An 18,477-nucleotide genomic window follows, 5' to 3' on the forward strand; every position below is an offset into this window, starting at 1 on the left:
CCCCAATTTTTGACAAGCAGCTGTGCTAAAGCAGAGAGCTGGGGGCTGGTATTCTCAATATCCTGGAGCTATGACATCTAGCGAATTATCATCGGCATTTAAAGAGTACCTGTCATCAGCTCACAAGTGACTAGTTTTTGTTCTTATTTTATTATTGAAGTTCTCCTGAGTATTCCAGGTTTTTCTGTTTTCATTCTTAAAATCCCCCCCATCCAGAGATATGAGCCTTTTTTATTTTGTGCTAATTTTTATGGTCTTTACTAAGGGGGCATGGTACACATGATCCTCTGGAGCGTGTCTTTAGTCTGGGAAACGCCATAAAAATTAGCACTAAATCAAAAGGCCCATGAGCCATGGATTTAAGAAAAAGCTAAAAATGGAATATTCAGGGGAACAAAATAAGGACAAAAACTGAACACAAATTTTTTCCTGGTGATAGGCCCTCTTTTAGGCCGGGGTCACACTAGGCATAAGTAAATACAGTCCATTTTTTACGGCCGTAATACGCAGTAATTGTCCCAAAACACTGTTCCGTATTCAATGCGAGGATGCGATTTTAACGCACAAATTTATCCGTGTGTCATTATTATTGGATTAATAATGGATAGGTGTCATAATTGACGCCTCTGCATTATTAACCCCTTTACCCCCAAGGGTGGTTTGCACGTCAATGACCAGGCCAATTTTTACAATTCTGACCACTGTCCCTTTATGAGCTTATAACTCTGGAACGCTTCAACGGATCCTGGTGATTCTGACATTGTTTTCTCGTGACATATTGTACTTCATGATAGTGGTAAAATTTCTTTGATAGTACCTGCGTTTATTTGTGAAAAAATGGAAATTTGGCGAAAATTTTGAAAATTTCGCAATTTCGTAATTTTCAAACTTTGAATTTTTATGCAATTAAATCACAGAGATATGTCACACAAAATACTTAATAAGTAACATTTCCCACATGTCTCCTTTACATCAGCATAATTTTGGAACCAAATTTTTTTTTTGTTAGGGAGTTATAAGGGTTAAAAGTTGACCAGCAATTTCTCATTTTTACAACACCATTTTTTTTTTAGGGACCACATCTCATTTGAAGTCATTTTGAGGGGTCTATATGATAGAAAATACCCAAGTGTGACACCATTCTAAAAACTACACCCCTCAAGGTGCTCAAAACCACATTCAAGAAGTTTATTAACTCTTCAGGTGTTTAATAGGAATTTTTGGAATGTTTAAATAAAAATGAACATTTAACTTTTTTACACAAAAAATTTACTTCAGCTCCAATTTGTTTTATTTTACCAAGGGTAACAGGAGAAAATGGACCGCAAAAGTTGTTGTCCAATTTGTCCTGAGTACGCTGATACCCCATATGTGGCAGTAAACCACTGTTTAGGCACATGGGAGAGCTCGGAAGGGAAGGAGCGCCGTTTGACTTTTCAATGCAAAATTGACAGAAATTGAGATGGGACGCCATGTTGCGTTTGGAGAGCCACTGATGTGCCTAACATTGAAACCCCCCACAAGTGACACCATTTTGGAAATTAGACCCCCTAAGGAACTTATCTGGAAGTGTGGTGAGCACTTTGACCCACCAAGTGCTTCACAGACGTTTATAATGCAGAACCGTAAAAATAAAAAATCATATTTTTTCACAAAAATTATATTTTTGCCCCCAATTTTTTATTTTTCCAAGGGTAAGAGAAGAAATTGGACCTCAAAAGTTGTTGTCCAATTTGTCCTGAGTACGCTGATTCCCCATATGTGGCAGTAAACCACTGTTTGGGCGCATGGGAGAGCTCGGAAGGGAAGGAGCGCCGTTTGACTTTTCAATGCAAAATTGACAGAAATTGAGATGGGACGCCATGTTGCGTTTGGAGAGCCACTGATGTGCCTAAACATTGAAACCCCCACAAGTGACACCATTTTGGAAAATAGACCCCCTAAGGAACTTATCTAGAGGTGTGGTGAGCACTTTGACCCACCAAGTGCTTCACAGAAGTTTATAATGCAGAACCGTAAAAATAAAAAATCATATTTTTTCACAAAAATTATATTTTTGCCCCCAATTTTTTATTTTTCCAAGGGTAAGAGAAGAAATTGGACCTCAAAAGTTGTTGTCCAATTTGTCCTGAGTATGCTGATACCCCATATGTGGCAGTAAACCACTGTTTGAGCGCATGGGAGAGCTCGGAAGGGAAGGAGCGCCGTTTGACTTTTCAATGCAAAATTGACAGGAATTGAGATGGGACGCCATGTTGCGTTTGGAGAGCCACTGATGTGCCTAAACATTGAAACCCCCCACAAGTGACACCATTTTGGAAAGTAGACCCCCTAAGGAACTTATCTGGATGTGTGGTGAGCACTTTGACCCACCAAGGGCTTCACAGAAGTTTATAATGCAGAGCCATAAAAATAAAACAAAATTTTTTCCCACAAAAATTATTTTTTAACCCCCAGTTTTGTATTTTCCCTAGGGTAACAGGAGAAATTGGACCCCAAAAGTTGTTGTCCAATTTGTCCTGAGTACGCTGATACCCCATATGTGGGGGAAGAACCACCGTTTGGGCGCATGGGAGGGCTCGGAAGGGAAGGAGCGCCATTTGGAATGCAGACTTAGATGGAATGGTCTGCAGGCATCACATTGCGTTTGCAGAGCCCCTAATGTACCTAAACAGTAGAAACCCCCCACAAGTGACACCATTTTGGAAAGTAGACCCCCTAAGGAACTCATCTTGATGTGTTGTGAGAGCTTTGATCCCCCAAGTATTTCACTACAGTTTATAACGCAGAGCCGTGCAAATAAAAAATATTTTTTTTTCCACAAAAATTATATTTTAGCCCCCAGTTTTGTATTTTTCCAAGGTTAGCAGGAGAAATTGGACCCTAAATGTTTTTGTCCAATTTGTCCTGAGTACGCTGATACCCGATATGTGGGGGGGAACCACCGTTTGGGCGCATGGGAGGGCTCGGAAGGGAAGGAGCATCATTTGGAATGCAGACTTAGATGGATTGGTCTGCAGGCGTCACATTGCGTTTGCAGAGCCCCTAATGTACCTAAACAGTAGAAACCCCCCACAAGTGACACCATTTTGGAAAGTAGACCCCCTAAGGAACTCATCTTGATGTGTTGTGAGAGCTTTGAACCTCCAAGTATTTCACTACAGTTTATAACGCAGAGCCGTGCAAATAAAAAATATTTTTTTTTCCACAAAAATTATATTTTAGCCCCAGTTTTGTATTTTTCCAAGGTTAGCAGGAGAAATTGGACCCTAAATGTTGTTGTCCAATTTGTCCTGAGTACGCTGATACCCGATATGTGGGGGGGAACCACCGTTTTGGCGCATAGGAGGGCTCGGAAGGGAAGGAGCATCATTTGGAATGCAGACTTAGATGGATTGGTCTGCAGGCGTCACATTGCGTTTGCAGAGCCCCTAATGTACCTAAACAGTAGAAACCCCCCACAAGTGACCCCGTATTGGAAACTAGACCCCTCAATTAACTTATCTAGATTTGTTGTGAGAACTTTGAACCCCCAAGTGTTTCACTACAGTTTATAACGCAGAGCCGTGAAAATAAAAAATCTTTTTGTTTTCCCACAAAAATTATTTTTTAGCCCCCAGTTTTGTATTTTCCCAAGGATAACTGGAGAAATTGGACCACAAAAGTTGTTGTCCTATTTGTCCTGAGTACGCTGATACCCCATATGTTGGGGTAAACCCCTGTTTGGGCACACAGGAGAGCTCGGAAGGGAAGGAGCACTGTTTTACTTTTTCAACGCAGAATTGGCTGGAATTGAGATCAGACGCCATGTTGTCTTTGGAGAGCCCCTGATGTGCCGAAACAGTGGAAACCCCCCAATTATAACTGAAACCCTAATCTAAACACACCCCTAACCCTAATTCCAACGGTAACCCTAACCACACCTCTAACCCTGACACACCTCTAACCCTAATCCCAACCCTATTCCCAACCGTAAATGTAATCTAAACCCTTACCGTAACTTTAGCCCCAACCCTAACTGTAGCCCCAACCCTAACCCTAGCCCTAATCCTAGCCCGAACCCTAGCCCTAACCCTATTCCCAACTGTAAATGTAATCTAAACCCTAACCCTAACTTTAGCCCCAACCCTAACTGTAGCCCCAACCCTAACCCTAGCCCTAGCCCTAACCCTAACCCTAGCCCTAACCCTAGCCCTAACCCTAGCCCTAACCCTAGCCCTAACCCTAGCCCTAATCCTAGCCCTAACTCTAGCCCTAACCCTAGCCCTAGCCCTAACCCTAGCCCTAACCCTAGCCCTAATGGGAAAATGGAAATAAATACATTTTTTTTATTTTTCCCTAACTAAGGGGGTGATGAAGGGGGGTTTGATTTACTTTTATAGCGGGTTTTTTAGCGGATGTTTATGATTGGCAGCCGTCACACACTGAAAGACGCCTTTTATTGCAAAAAATATTTTTTGCAATACCACATTTTGAGAGCTATAATTTTTCCATATTTTGGTCCACAGAGTCATGTGAGGTCTTGTTTTTTGCGGGACGAGTTGACGTTTTTATTGAAAACATTTTCGGGCACGTGACATTTTTTGATCGCTTTTTATTCCGATTTTCGTGAGGAAGAATGACCAAAAACCAGCTATTCATGAATTTCTATTGGGGGAGGCGTTTATACCGTTCCGCGTTTGGTAAAATTGATAAAGCAGTTTTATTCTTCGGGTCAGTACGATTACAGCGATATCTCATTTATATCATTTTTTTTATGTTTTGGCGCTTTTATACGATAAAAACTATTTCACAGAAAAAATAATTATTTTTGCATCGCTTTATTCTCAGGACTATTACTTTTTTATTTTTTTGCTGATGATGCTGTATGGCGGCTTGTTTTTTGTGGGACAAGATGATGTTTGCAGCGGTACCATGGTTATTTATAACTGTCTTTTTGATCGCGTGTTATTCCACTTTTTGTTCGGCGGTATGATAATAAAGCGTGGTTTTTTGCCTCGTTTTTTTTTTTCTTACGGTGTTTACTGAAGGGGTTAACTAGTGGGACAGTTTTATAGGTCGGGTCGTTACGGACGCGGTGATACTAAATATGTGTACTTTTATTGTTTTTTTTTTTTATTTAGATGAAGAAATGGTGGGAGGGAAAAATGGTAACAAAATTCTCATTGGGATCTGTTACAAACCCCCAAATATAACAGAAAGCATGGAAAGTCTACTTCTAAAGCAGATAGATGAAGCTGCAACCCATAATGAGGTCCTGGTTATGGGGGACTTTAACTACCCGGATATTAACTGGGAAACAGAAACCTGTGAAACCCATAAAGGCAACAGGTTTCTGCTAATAACCAAGAAAAATTATCTTTCACAATTGGTGCAGAATCCAACCAGAGGAGCAGCACTTTTAGACCTAATACTATCTAATAGACCTGACAGAATAACAAATCTGCAGGTGGTTGGGCATTTAGGAAATAGCGACCACAATATTGTGCAGTTTCACCTGTCTTTCACTAGGGGGACTTGTCAGGGAGTCACAAAAACATTGAACTTTAGGAAGGCAAAGTTTGAACAGCTTAGAGATGCCCTTAATCTGGTAGACTGGGACAATATCCTCAGAAATGAGAATACAGATAATAAATGGGAAATGTTTAAGAACATCCTAAATAGGCAGTGTAAGCGGTTTATACCTTGTGGGAATAAAAGGACTAGAAATAGGAAAAACCCAATGTGGCTAAACAAAGAAGTAAGACAGGCAATTAACAGTAAAAAGAAAGCATTTGCACTACTAAAGCAGGATGGCACCATTGAAGCTCTAAAAAACTATAGGGAGAAAAATACTTTATCTAAAAAACTAATTAAAGCTGCCAAAAAGGAAACAGAGAAGCACATTGCTAAGGAGAGTAAAACTAATCCCAAACTGTTCTTCAACTATATCAATAGTAAAAGAATAAAAACTGAAAAAATAGTGAGGAAAGAATGGTTGTAGATGACGAGGAAAAAGCTAACATATTAAACACCTTCTTCTCCACGGTATTCACGGTGGAAAATTAAATGCTAGGTGAAATCCCAAGAAACAATGAAAACCCTATATTAAGGGTCACCAATCTAACCCAAGAAGAGGTGCGAAACCGGCTAAATAAGATTAAAATAGATAAATCTCCGGGTCCGGATGGCATACACCCACGAGTACTAAGAGAACTAAGTAATGTAATAGATAAACCATTATTTCTTATTTTTAGTGACTCTATAGCGACAGGGTCTGTTCCGCAGGACTGGCGCATAGCAAATGTGGTGCCAATATTCAAAAAGGGCTCTAAAAGTGAACCTGGAAATTATAGGCCAGTAAGTCTAACCTCTATTGTTGGTAAAATATTTGAAGGGTTTCTGAGGGATGTTATTCTGGATTATCTCAATGAGAATAACTGTTTAACTCCATATCAGCATGGGTTTATGAGAAATCGCTCCTGTCAAACCAATCTAATCAGTTTTTATGAAGAGGTAAGCTATAGACTGGACCACGGTGAGTCATTGGACGTGGTATATCTCGATTTTTCCAAAGCGTTTGATACCGTGCCGCACAAGAGGTTGGTACACAAAATGAGAATGCTTGGTCTGGGGGAAAATGTGTGTAAATGGGTTAGTAACTGGCTTAGTGATAGAAAGCAGAGGGTGGTTATAAATGGTATAGTCTCTAACTGGGTCGCTGTGACCAGTGGGGTACCGCAGGGGTCAGTATTGGGACCTGTTCTCTTCAACATATTCATTAATGATCTGGTAGAAGGTTTACACAGTAAAATATCGATATTTGCAGATGATACAAAACTATGTAAAGCAGTTAATACAAGAGAAGGTAGTATTCTGCTATTCTGCTACAGATGGATCTGGATAAGTTGGAAACTTGGGCTGAAAGGTGGCAGATGAGGTTTAACAATGATAAATGTAAGGTTATACACATGGGAAGAGGGAATCAATATCACCATTACACACTGAACGGGAAACCACTGGGTAAATCTGACAGGGAGAAGGACTTGGGGATCCTAGTTAATGATAAACTTACCTGGAGCAGCCAGTGCCAGGCAGCAGCTGCCAAGGCAAACAGGATCATGGGGTGCATTAAAAGAGGTCTGGATACACATGATGAGAGCATTATACTGCCTCTGTACAAATCCCTAGTTAGACCGCACATGGAGTACTGTGTCCAGTTTTGGGCACCGGTGCTCAGGAAGGATATAATGGAACTAGAGAGAGTACAAAGGAGGGCAACAAAATTAATAAAGGGGATGGGAGAACTACAATACCCAGATAGATTAGCGAAATTAGGATTATTTAGTCTAGAAAAAAGACGACTGAGGGGCGATCTAATAACCATGTATAAGTATATAAGGGGACAACACAAATATCTCGCTGAGGATCTGTTTATACCAAGGAAGGTGACGGGCACAAGGGGCATTCTTTGCGTCTGGAGGAGAGAAGGTTTTTCCACCAACATAGAAGAGGATTCTTTACTGTTAGGGCAGTGAGAATCTGGAATTGCTTGCCTGAGGAGGTGGTGATGGCGAACTCAGTCGAGGGGTTCAAGAGAGGCCTGGATGTCTTCCTGGAGCAGAACAATATTGTATCATACAATTATTAGGTTCTGTAGAAGGACGTAGATCTGGGTATTTATTATGATGGAATATAGGCTGAACTGGATGGACAAATGTCTTTTTTCGGCCTTACTAACTATGTTACTATGTTACTATGTTAAATGTATTTATGGGAATAATATATATTTTTTTTTTTCATTATTTTGGAATATATATTTTTTTTTTACACATTTTGAAAAATTTTTTTTAACTTTTTTACTTTGTCCCAGGGGGGGACAATACAGATCAGTGATCTGACAGTTTGCACAGCACTCTGTCAGATCACTGATCTGACATGCAACGCTGCAGCCTTCACAGTGCCTGCTCTGAGCAGGCTCTGTGAAACCACCTCCCTCCCTGCAGGACCCGGATCCGCGGCCATCTTGGATCCGGGGCTGGAGCAGGGAGGGAGGGAGGTAAGACCCCCGCAGCAACGCGATCACATCGCGTTGCTCCGGGGGTCTCAGGGAAGCCCGCAGGGAGCCCCCTCCCTGCGCGGTGCTTCCCTGCACCGCCGGCACATCGCGATCATCTTTGATCGCAGTGTACCAGCGGTTAATGTGCCGGGGGTGGTCCGTGACCGCTCCTGGCACATAGTGCCGGATGTCAGCTGCGATAAGCAGCTGACACCCGGCCGCGATCGGCGGCGCTCCCCCCGAGAGCGCTGCCGATCGCTATGACGTACTATCCCGTCCAGGGTCAGATAAGCCCAGGGCACCTTGACGGGATAGTACGTCTAAGGTCATAGAGGGGTTAACCTGACTTAATGTCACCTTACAATAGCAAGGTGACATTAACCCATCATTACCCCATATCCCACCTCTACAAGGGAGTGGGAAGAGAGAGGCTAAGTGCCAGAATAGGCGTATCTTCCAGATGTGCCTTTTCTAGGGTGGCTGGGGGCAGGTGTTTTTAGCCGGGGGGGGGGGGAGGGGCAATAACCATGGACCCTCTCCAGGCTATTAATACCTGCCCTCAGACACTGGGAGCCCACGCCATTTTTTTCCGGGATTTAACCCTTTAAGACTCTTCTTACATTACTAAAGAGGAATATGTAATAAAAGAAGGGATATGAGATGGTTTACTGTATGTAAACCATGTCTCATATCCTGTCGGGTTTGTGAAGGAGATAGGAAAAGCCGACAATTGAATTACCGACTTTTCTGCCATCCAGCGCTGCATTAAATATAAATATATATATATATATATATATGTCTCACTGACATATATATATGTATACCTATACTATGTGTACACATTTATTCTACCTAGCAGTGTGATTTTCCTGTACACAGCGCTGAATTGCTAGCTTTTCTATAGAACACCGCTGCGTATTTCTCGCAAGGCACACGCATGGTCCGTATGTAATCCGTAATTTTCTCGCCCCCATAGACTTTCATTGCCGTATTTTTTGCGCAACACGCTGACAAACGCAGCGTGCTCCAATTTTCTACGCCCGCAACATACAGTATGTTACGGATGCGTAATATACGGCAGATAGGAGCTGCCCCAATAGAGAATCATTGGGCTGTGTGCAATGCGTATTTTCTGGACGTTTTTTCTGCGCTCATTCGTCCGTAAAACTCGCTAGTGTAACGCCGGCCTTAATGGTTAAACATCAGCAATCAGAGCAATCTCTGACTGCTGCTGTTAGAGGCAGGTACTTGCTGTATAACACAGCTGGCATCTGCAAAGCTTCAAACCCGCACATTCTCTAATGACTTATTACGTCCTGGAGGAAAGGGGATAATACACAATTTTGTAAGTGGTTTTTATCTGTTGTTAATATCAGGGAAATCCAATCTATTATCCCAAAATGTCTTTGCTGGATAATTAAAAATGTTTTTCTGAGCCAGATAACAGATACAATGTTAGAATAGCGCCCCCTAAGGCCTACTTCTATGAAAAACTCAAAGAAGTAATTGCAGTTTATGTTTACATAAATGATATTGTTCTGTGTTTATTCTGTAGTTTTCACTTTTGCATTAGTAGAAATGTAAAAGATATGACTGCTTGTGTTTAATGGTGTCCAAAACTGCAAGTTAAAGGGACACTGTCACCTGAATTTGGAGGGAACAATCTTCAGCCATGGAGGCGGGGTTTTTGGGTGTTTGATTCACCCTTTCCTTACCCGCTGGCTGCATGCTGGCTGCAAAATTGGATTGAAGTTCATTCACTGTTCTCCATAGTACACGCCTGCGCTGTGCAAGATTGCCTTGTGCCTCCATGGCTGAAGATTGTTCCCTCCAAATTCAGGTGACAGTGTCCCTTTAAAGCTCTGTACATATGAGACATATACGTCATCATGCCAGTACACAAGTCTGGGGGTGTTACGTGTTACGGAACCACTCAGCACCCAGAATATGTTGTGCAGTTATATGTATGTATAATAGGTTCTATGTGAGATGCATGTCCCTAATGCATCAGTCCACAGGCTGCGCCCTGGGCAGAGGGGACACGATATTCCCCTTTTGTCCTCCCCCACCTTTGTAATTCCCACAGTAAATATCGGCAGGCTCCGGCCACCTGCGGCTATTGTAATATATGTCTGGCCTGCTGCTTTTCTATTGGCCTGCCCTCTGTATCTGTGTGATATATTCGGTGTCCTGTGAGTAAAGTTTTGTCAGACTGGAAATACGTGGAGAACCCGTGATCTTTTATATGCGCCCATGTAACCAAGCAATTCCAGCCAGCGTCCTTCATTCAGACTCCAGCCAAAACAGAGTGGACCTCCTGAAACATGGGATGGTACTAAAAGAGGTACCCCAGCTTGGTAGACCCCGTTATAGGGGGATTTCTGAGCATCACTTACTCACACTTACAAAGAGCTCAATAGAGTTATTGTCCCTAATAAAGCCAAGACTTGTGTCATTATTTTCGTAGAGGATATCCTACCATAAGTCCCTCAACCATCTAGGAAGATGTGTAGATATATTTATGACGTGAGGCAGTATTTTATTAGGTGACATCTAATATACTTTACATTTGTGAATCTACAGGAAAATATCATACTTCATGTATGTACTGTACCAGGTAATTGGATCCAACCTTACTGACCATTCTTGTGACATTTATCTCTATTTTTGAGACCTCAAGATATAAGAAAATCTTGGGATAAAAGTGTTATGCTGGGTAACAAATTAAAGACAGTTCCTTGTTTAATATATTACTTACAGGATATGTAATGAGTTTGATTTTGTACATAGTTGATCCATAAAGGTGCAGCCATGGGCAATGCAGAGGTAGAAGTTACAGCAAGGACCTGATGGCTCATTGGGCCCTATAGTCACATAAGAAGTCACTCGCACACATACCCCTCTACACAATCTAATCTGCTATGCTGAAACTTGCTCCTGCTGCTGTCTCTTAAAGTGTAACAATTTGTTTTTTTTTTCATAAAATAATAGTACAGGTGAAAATAAAAAACTTTCTAAGGGTATGTTCACACGATCCTGAATTTCCTGCGGATTTTTCAGGTCCTTTTTTTGGAAAATCCGCAGTGCAAAATCATTGCACTTTGCACTGCGGATTTTCCTGCGTTTTCTTCTGCGGATTCCTCTGCGGGTTTCCAACTGCACTTTCCTATTGGTGCAGTCGGAAACCCGCTGCGGAATCCGCAGAAAGAATTGACATGGTACTTCTTTTTTTCCGCAGCGTTTCCGCGCGGTTTTTCCGTGGAAATTCAGGATCGTCGGCACAGCGGGTTTCGTTTTCCATAGGGTTACATTGTACTGTACCCCACATGGAAAACGGCTGCGGATCCGCAGCGGCAAATCCGCTGCGGATCCGCAGCAAAAACCGCACCGTGTGAACGTAGCCTAATAAATCTTATTAGAGAAATTCACTTATTTCTCTGCCTTCTTCATTCTCAAAACTCTCAATTCTCAGGTAAACTTTGTCTTCAGTGAATACAAATTTTCTAATCACTAAGATAGGAAATGGCCGTTGGTGCTTATAAAGTTCTATGGAGAATTGTAACTGTCATTTCAGTAGAACTAGCTCCTCCCCCTCCACAGAATTTTAAAAGCACCAACTGTCATCTCCTATCTCAGTAAAGGCAAACTTTACTACATACAGGATTTATAGATTTTATGACACAAGAGTGGAAGATCAATCCAGAAGGAGAAAGAAGCCTATGTCATGACCTATTTTTGGATTTGTGCAGCTATGGTTCCACTATGTTTTAAATGTAGCTTTTTTCCTTTCAGGACCAGCGGGAGTTATAGTCAGTTTCAGCTGCTAGAAGATTGCTGCAACTGGAGAGTGGCTAGGTCAGCTGATGTGGTGGTGACCACTCCCATCATCCTTTAAATGATCACCTGATGCATCAGCTTGCTGTTGGTGATAGAGTTATTCTATGGAGACCAGCCGTGCAGTTGCATCTCTCTGGTGTACGCTACTTCTTGAGTTTGGAGTCCTGTTTCTGTACCATCTGCCGTGGTGAGGCTAGCGCCCTTGCCGGCCAGTGCACTGGCCAGGGCAGTGTGAGGTGACAGCGAGGAATGAGGTTCCTGACAACGGTGGGGGGAAGGACCCATTTAGTGCGTTAGAGGAGTGCAGGAACAGGCTCAGATTTGAGCAAGAGGTGCCCATCCCTCATTCCCTATTGGTAGGGCCTTCCTCTCCCCATTTCCATCCCGTTGAGTGTTTGTCGTGCCGTCCGCTGACCGACCCCCCCCTTGTGACAGCAGATTTCTCTGAAGAAGTTTCTTCTTTTCATCTGTACTATTGATTTATAAAATAAAAATCGAAATCGGTGTAAATATGTAAGTCTCAATACATGACTGTGTCAGATTTTGGAAACTACAGATAGCACATGAATCCATGTATTAATTATTCCTAAAGATTTGAAGAACCAACTCTGATCTGCAAAAATTAATAAGAATAAAACTTGCACTGAGTTTTTTTTTCTCAGACTGGGGACAAATAGATCTGTTAAAAAGGAGATGTTTACAAAGCCCAATTGGATTGTACGGGATTGTCCATTTTTAAAACAGAGATAATGAGGAAGGAGCCAAAATGTTGTCAGAACCAGGAGCAGAGCTCTGATGGATATTTATCAGTTTTGCAGGCCAGCTAGGTGTAGGACTCACATTCTGCAGTATCAAAATGGTATTACATTTTTCATTATGATTAATTAGAAAGTTGATTAATTTTGCATTTTTAATTTAAACAAATAAAAAATAAATACATAAGTGCAAAGGTGTCCTTAGCCTTTAAGAATAAAATATAAGGTATTGTGTTTGCATTTGGTGGCACTAGCACTATCTATCATTTATATCCCAGAGAATGTAAAAAAATTTGAATATAAAATATTAAAAACATACAGTGGTCAGCACAAATGAGTACACCCCCCTTTGATAAGTAAGAATTTAATATCTCACTGAACACCAAAGCAATATTCAAAATTTGGACAATACTGAGTTTCATAGAACATTTTTTTTTTTATCCTTAACATGAAAGTAAGGTTAACAATATAACTTTCATTACAAAATCTTGTTTTACTCAAACTAGTTGATTAAAAAATGAATACACCCCTCATCAAATGCTGCATCTAGTATTTGGTATTACCTCCATGATTTTTTAAGGAGAGCACCAAGTCTTCTAGGCATGGAATGAGTAAGATGACGACATATTCCTACATCTGTCTTTTACCATTTTTCAAGAATGTTGTCTCTTAGAGCCTGGATGCCGGGGTTACAGTGATGCCCAACTTGTCTCTTCAGAATTCCCCAGGTGTTTGATTGTGTTCAGATCAGGAGACATACTTTGCCACTGAATCACTTTCACCTTGTTCTTCCTCACAAATAAAGCATTGGCTTTAGATGTGTATTTTAAACCATTGGCTTGTTGGAAAAGTGTGCATCAAACCAGGGTATGGAGTGATGGCAGCATTTTCTCTTTTCATATAGAGCAGTACATCTGTGAATTCATGATGCTATCAATGAAATGTATCTCCCCGATTCCAGGCAGCATTCATGCAGCCCTACATAAGGAAACTGCCACCTACCACCACCATGTCTCACTGTAGGCACTAAGCATTTATCTTTGCACTCCTCACCTTTGGTGATACCTAACAATTTTGAAGCTATCAGTTCCAAAAACATGTATTTTGGTCTCATCAATCAAGTATAGAGTCCCAGTAGTCTTCATGTATTTTAGCATGGGCCCTGGCAAATTGTAAACAGCATTTTTGTACATTGGCTTTAGGAGAGACACTTTCATGCACAGCACCCATGCATGCCATCCATCTGCAGTCTATAATGTATAGTATCACAGGAAACATCCCAGTTTGGCTTCCTACATCTTTAGCCACCTGCACTTAACTTGCATATTGATCATCTTCAACCCTTCTTTTCAGAAGACTTTCCTTTTTTGATGTTGACTACCATGGACAACCATGGTCTTTTAACATTTCTCTTCCTTGTGGTGCCATTGCTGACAGCATGAAATGGTAACGGTTTTCTTGTTATCATGATGCCCTTTTATAGTAAACTGTCTGCTGGACAGTTACTTAATGACTAATTATACTTCCCTTGGCTGAATTCTTGTTAATTAGAATTTTGTAGTCTAAACTTTAGCTTTGCTCCTAAGACTTTCATTGGGATGTACTCATTTTTGCAACATGATCTTGAATTAATTTGTTAGGAACATTCTTTATTTTTCTGGCTTGCAAACAATGGCCTACATTTATGGAAGTATTTTGCATTATAGTACCCCATGGAAAATGTTACTTTTGAAAGAAAATTAAAGGTTTTCTGACAAATCTGTTGGGGTGTACAATAATTTATGCTGAGAACTGTAACAGTGTAATTTAATAATGGGAAGAACATTAAATAAATGAAGGGTGAGATCAGTGTCAGATAGTTATAAGCAAGGACAACCACTGCGACCAAACAACATGGGACATGATGCTGCTGAGTTCTTCGGTCTTCTGTGTCTTATTCTCTGACTTGAATCAATTCTGTTTTAACTTGTGTTTTGGATTCTACTACAGACAATGTTGAAGATGAATTGGAAATGGCCACAGTTCGGCATCGCCCCGAGGCTCTTGAGCTGCTTGAGGCACAGACAAAGTTCACAAAGAAGGAGCTGCAGATTCTCTACAGAGGATTCAAGAACGTGAGCTTTCTAATTTATTGCATTTTAATTATTGTGATGCTACAAAAGAGGGTTATAAAGACGAATAAGTTTACATAATGAAGATATTTTATGACTGCCTAAATATAATTGTGCATTGAACCAGCATATTGACACAAGTCAGAATCATTTCCAGAGATCTTACAAATAGTGTCCATAAAGTGTTGAGCAAAAAGATTTGTGCTACCCTCGTCTGGCATTTCAGTCAACTGTGGCAGCCAGACCAGTCTTCACTTCTGCACCTAGCATCTTTATTATGGCATCCTAGATGCATCTGGCTTTAGATGGCCCTGCAAAATCACAACATCACTTGAGGCCTAGATGTTGCCGGGACTAGTATATACCAGAGGTACCCGGGATGATGGGCTGAGGAAGCCAGACACAAAAGTGAAAAACTAAGTTGGCAGGAGACTGAGATTGCTCATTAATCCAAGCGTATTCATTAGCTAAAGTCAGTCTCCACACACCGAGCCGGAATGGCTGCTGAGGCTTGTACTAAGCAGTGTGAGATTTTAGCAGCAGGGAGGAGCTGTCAATCACACACGGTAGGCAGAGATTGAGTTTAGCTAATAAAAGCACTGGGATCCACGAACTCTCTCAATTGCTAGCTGAACTCTTGAGTTATACAGCTGTCGCTGATCTGACCTAAAATTTTCAAAGTTAGCACATCTCCCTCCTCAGATATAAGAGATCTATTCAATAGTATAACCAATCTGTGTTATAAAATCTGGTGACAGATCCGCTTTAGTATTTCAAAGTGAGTGTGACATAAAATGGAAATTTGTACTTGCCTACCTGCAGGATGAATTTTTGTCCGGATGCCAATTGCAGTACACTCAGTGCACCAACAAATGTTTGGTGCACCGATTCCATAAATCTTTCCATGCCCCATCACCCACCCTTGAATGTGCATTTTAACACCAGGGCGTTTGATGAGGAAGCATCCCAGTGGCATGCACATGCAATCTTCTGAATAAGCCGCTGAGAAGTTTTTAGTAGCACCCAGGAAATTTGCTAACTTTTTGTTTGGAGCCTCCTAGGTGTCCCTAGTTTATGGGAAAAATTGTTTAGTAATATGAACATGAGACAAGTTGGCAGTCAGTGGTACTGGACTTGTTTTAAATACCCTGCTTAACAGCTATTGTAGGGTTGTCCATCATCTCATGTCTTGTTAACAGTTGGTGTTCTGGTGAAGGCCTAATTGCAATTAAAGGGTTATTCTGATATTTTGTAATTGGTATAATTAGTTAGACAGCATGAAAATAAGCAAGATTGCAATTGCCTTTCTGCGGTCATTCACTAGCTGTGAGAGCTTTTATCTTACATAGTGCATAGCATGTGTTCTAGGAGATTTACCACCAGAGTCTGGTTCAGTATAATAATAATAATAATTTTATTAACATAGCGCCAACACATTCCGCAGCACTTTACAATTTATAGAGGGGACTTGTACAGACAATAGACATTACAGCATAACAGAAATCACAGTTCAAAATAGATACCAAGAGGAGTGAGGGCCCTGCTCGCAAGCTTACAGTATGCACAGTAGCTACATTCCAGGAAAGGAGTTAACTCTTGGGATACCAACCACCTTTCTCCTGACCTGCTTTTATCATTTCACATATCCCCACCATCAACATTTTGAAGAGCAGTGTTCAAAGGCCCCATTATCTCTATATCCAAATATAGTGATACAAGTGTACATTTCAAAATAAGCACTGACAGATCGTAAATGGGTCACAGTAGAATAAGCTCACATATAGGATAAAACTACTAAACGAGAACTGGCACAGGAAAAATATATCTTTGCACCGTGTTGGCCAGAACATAGAAAAATATTAAAATTTGAGAGTCCTCAGTGGTTGATACCTTTTAATGGCTAACTGAAGAGATGGTAATAAATAGCAAGCTTTTGAGACTACTCGGGTACTATGCCTGATGAAGAGAACTAAGTATTCTTGAAAGCTTCCTATTATCATCTTATCACACTGGCGGACACAGTCAGAAGAGGTCCCCTGTGCAAGAATCATATAGGGGCTCTTTTTGCAGTAAAATAGCTCATCATAATGCACAATCCCCCCTCTCATGGAGCTTGAAATGGGTCCCTTTATATTTTGGACCCCTGCTCGGCTGCACACGTTGCACCAATGATATATCCGCTCTTGTTTTTTCAGTTAGTCAATAAAGTTATCAACCACTATGGACACTGAACCAAAACTGTCCCTCAAAGGAGAAAGCTCACCTCCCCTGCAATAAATAAGGCTAAGCTCACATGTCCATATGAAATGAATCCAGTGGTAATCAGTTATCTCAGCAGGACAAAACAAGTTGTGCTGACACTTTTTTTGTCCAGCTAAAAAAAAAAGGGTGCGACTGACTCAGGCATAGATCGACTATGTCCTCTTCTTGCAGCAGCTACACCACCAGCAGCATCACGGACACATCCCCTTTTTGATGCTCTCCTCATTCTTTGCACGCCTCTGTTTTGCAGAGTCCCCCCACAGGGGCTGTTTTGCAGAGTCCCCCCACAGGGGCTGTTTTGCAGAGTCCCCCCACAGGGGCTGTTTTGCAGAGTCCCCCACAGGGGCTGTTTTGCAGAGTCCCCCATAGGGGCTGTTTTGCAGAGTCCCCCACAGGGGCTGTTTTGCAGAGTCCCCCACAGGGGCTGTTTTGCAGAGTCCCCCACAGGGGCTGTTTTGCAGAGTCCCCCACAGGGGCTGTTTTGCAGAGTCCCCCCACAGGGGCTGTTTTGCAGAGTCCCCCCACAGGGGCTGTTTTGCAGAGTCCCCCCACAGGGGCTGTTTTGCAGAGTCCCCCCACAGGGGCTGTTTTGCAGAGTCCCCCACAGGGGCTGTTTTGCAGAGTCCCCCACAGGGGCTGTTTTGCAGAGTCCCCCACAGGGGCTGTTTTGCAGAGTCCCCCACAGGGGCTGTTTTGCAGAGTCCCCCACAGGGGCTGTTTTGCAGAGTCCCCCACAGGGGCTGTTTTGCAGAGTCCCCCACAGGGGCTGTTTTGCAGAGTCCCCCACAGGGGCTGTTTTGCATAGTGCACCCACAGAACCTAACACTGTCCCTCACTTGAGCTGCATCCTGTCCCTATGCTAGTCAGAGCGGCACCACCTGTGAACGTCGGTTGTATACGTCAGGTCACATAATATACTGGCCAATCACAGCCATGCCCATAGTTAGCATAGTTGTGATGGCTGCAGTGCCCACAACCTAAAAGCTTGTTGATCGGATGTGCTGCAGCAGGATTTATTGAGCTTTCAAAGGCTGAACACTAAAAAGTACTTCCGGGAGAAGTCCGTGGTCGGAGTCCAGCATCGGACACTATATGTGCAGTATGAACCCGTACTTAACAGTTCAGGTTCGCTCATCTCTACAAATGGTTCACTACATGTGACCGTAGACTACGTGAAAGGAACTAGAGAGCTGTGTGCTGCTCAAGACACAAGTTGGAAATAAGTTGGAAATTAACATTTAAGGGCTTAGAATGGATCTGTTGCCCTTAATGCCTTTCCATTAAAGTCCACTGTTATCCAGATTTTGCAGAGTGGAAATACTCAAAGGACATGTTCACACGTTGAGTATGTTTTCAGTATTTTACATCAGTATTTATAAGCCAAAACCAGGAGTGGAACAATCAGAGTAAAAATATAATAGAAATGTCATTTATAAAATGACAGCAGAATACTTTACACTTTGGATAAAAAAGT

General features: G+C 41.8%; 1 protein-coding gene across 4 annotated transcripts in view; it reads left to right on the plus strand.

The window, feature by feature from the left end:
* The window catches only part of KCNIP4 (potassium voltage-gated channel interacting protein 4), a 1,248,191-nt gene that overhangs the window by 729,405 nt on the left and 500,309 nt on the right, over window positions 1–18,477 (plus strand). For all 4 annotated transcript variants that reach the window (XM_069744678.1, XM_069744679.1, XM_069744677.1 and 1 more), the window contains one exon: window positions 14,620–14,744. In XM_069744678.1, coding sequence (XP_069600779.1) covers window positions 14,620–14,744 — 125 coding nt within the window. The remainder of the gene's footprint in view (window positions 1–14,619; window positions 14,745–18,477) is intronic.

This window comes from Ranitomeya imitator, chromosome 1 (assembly GCF_032444005.1).
Source record: "Ranitomeya imitator isolate aRanImi1 chromosome 1, aRanImi1.pri, whole genome shotgun sequence".
In the NCBI taxonomy this organism is placed as follows: Eukaryota; Metazoa; Chordata; class Amphibia; order Anura; family Dendrobatidae; genus Ranitomeya; species Ranitomeya imitator.